Genomic DNA, 710 nt, shown 5'->3' with positions numbered 1-710 from the left:
AGTCTACAGTTTCTACAGCAATTACAGAGTCTACAGCTTCTACAGATTCTACAGTGTCTATAGCTTCTACAGTGTCATCCACATTTGCTCAGTCTACAGCGCCTACAGCATCTACAGAGTCTACAGCCTCTACAAAGTCTACAGCTTCTGCAGCATCTACAGAGCCTACAGCTTCTACATTGTCTACAGCTTCTACAGTGTCATCCACATCTACTCAGTCTACAGCCTCTACAGATTCTATAGCTTCTACAGCATCCACAGCTTCTACAGTGTCATCCACATCTGCTCAGTCTACAGCATCTACATATTCTATAGCTTTTACAACATCTACAGAGTCTACAGCTTCTACAGCATCTACGGTCTCTACAACATCTACAACTTCTACAGCAACTACTGCACAAACAATACCTGAGGTGCTAACAGATCTGGAGTTTCGTTCTTTGGACACATTTATAGATGCACTCAGCAACAGCAGCACTGAGGAATTCAAGGACAGGTCTAAGCTTGTCAAAGATGAGGTGAGTTAAAATCCATTTATTATATATACTGAAGCACATTGATGATACTTTTCTTGACTTTTAAACATTTAATTAATAGAAGAGACAATTATGTAACAAACACTTAACCTAGATTACCCTGTTTTAAGTGATGTCCATAATTATGTGTTATTTATTCCAGCTTGAGCCTATCTACAAAATCAAGCATGCTAA

At 39.0% G+C, this 710-nt stretch overlaps 1 protein-coding gene across 1 annotated transcript in view; it reads left to right on the top strand.

Moving 5' to 3' along the window:
- Positions 1-412, top strand: part of LOC107570820 (mucin-5AC-like) — a 6,846-nt gene extending 6,434 nt beyond the window's left edge. The window contains exons 4-5 of the mRNA XM_016257085.1: positions 10-28; positions 93-412. Coding sequence (XP_016112571.1) covers positions 10-28; positions 93-412 — 339 coding nt within the window. The remainder of the gene's footprint in view (positions 1-9; positions 29-92) is intronic.
- Positions 413-710: the final 298 nt, after the last annotated feature.

Source organism: Sinocyclocheilus grahami, unplaced genomic scaffold (genome assembly GCF_001515645.1).
Source record: "Sinocyclocheilus grahami isolate Dianchi unplaced genomic scaffold, SAMN03320097.WGS_v1.1 scaffold1509.1, whole genome shotgun sequence".
In the NCBI taxonomy this organism is placed as follows: Eukaryota; Metazoa; Chordata; class Actinopteri; order Cypriniformes; family Cyprinidae; genus Sinocyclocheilus; species Sinocyclocheilus grahami.
This window is presented reverse-complemented; position numbering and strand designations above follow the sequence as displayed.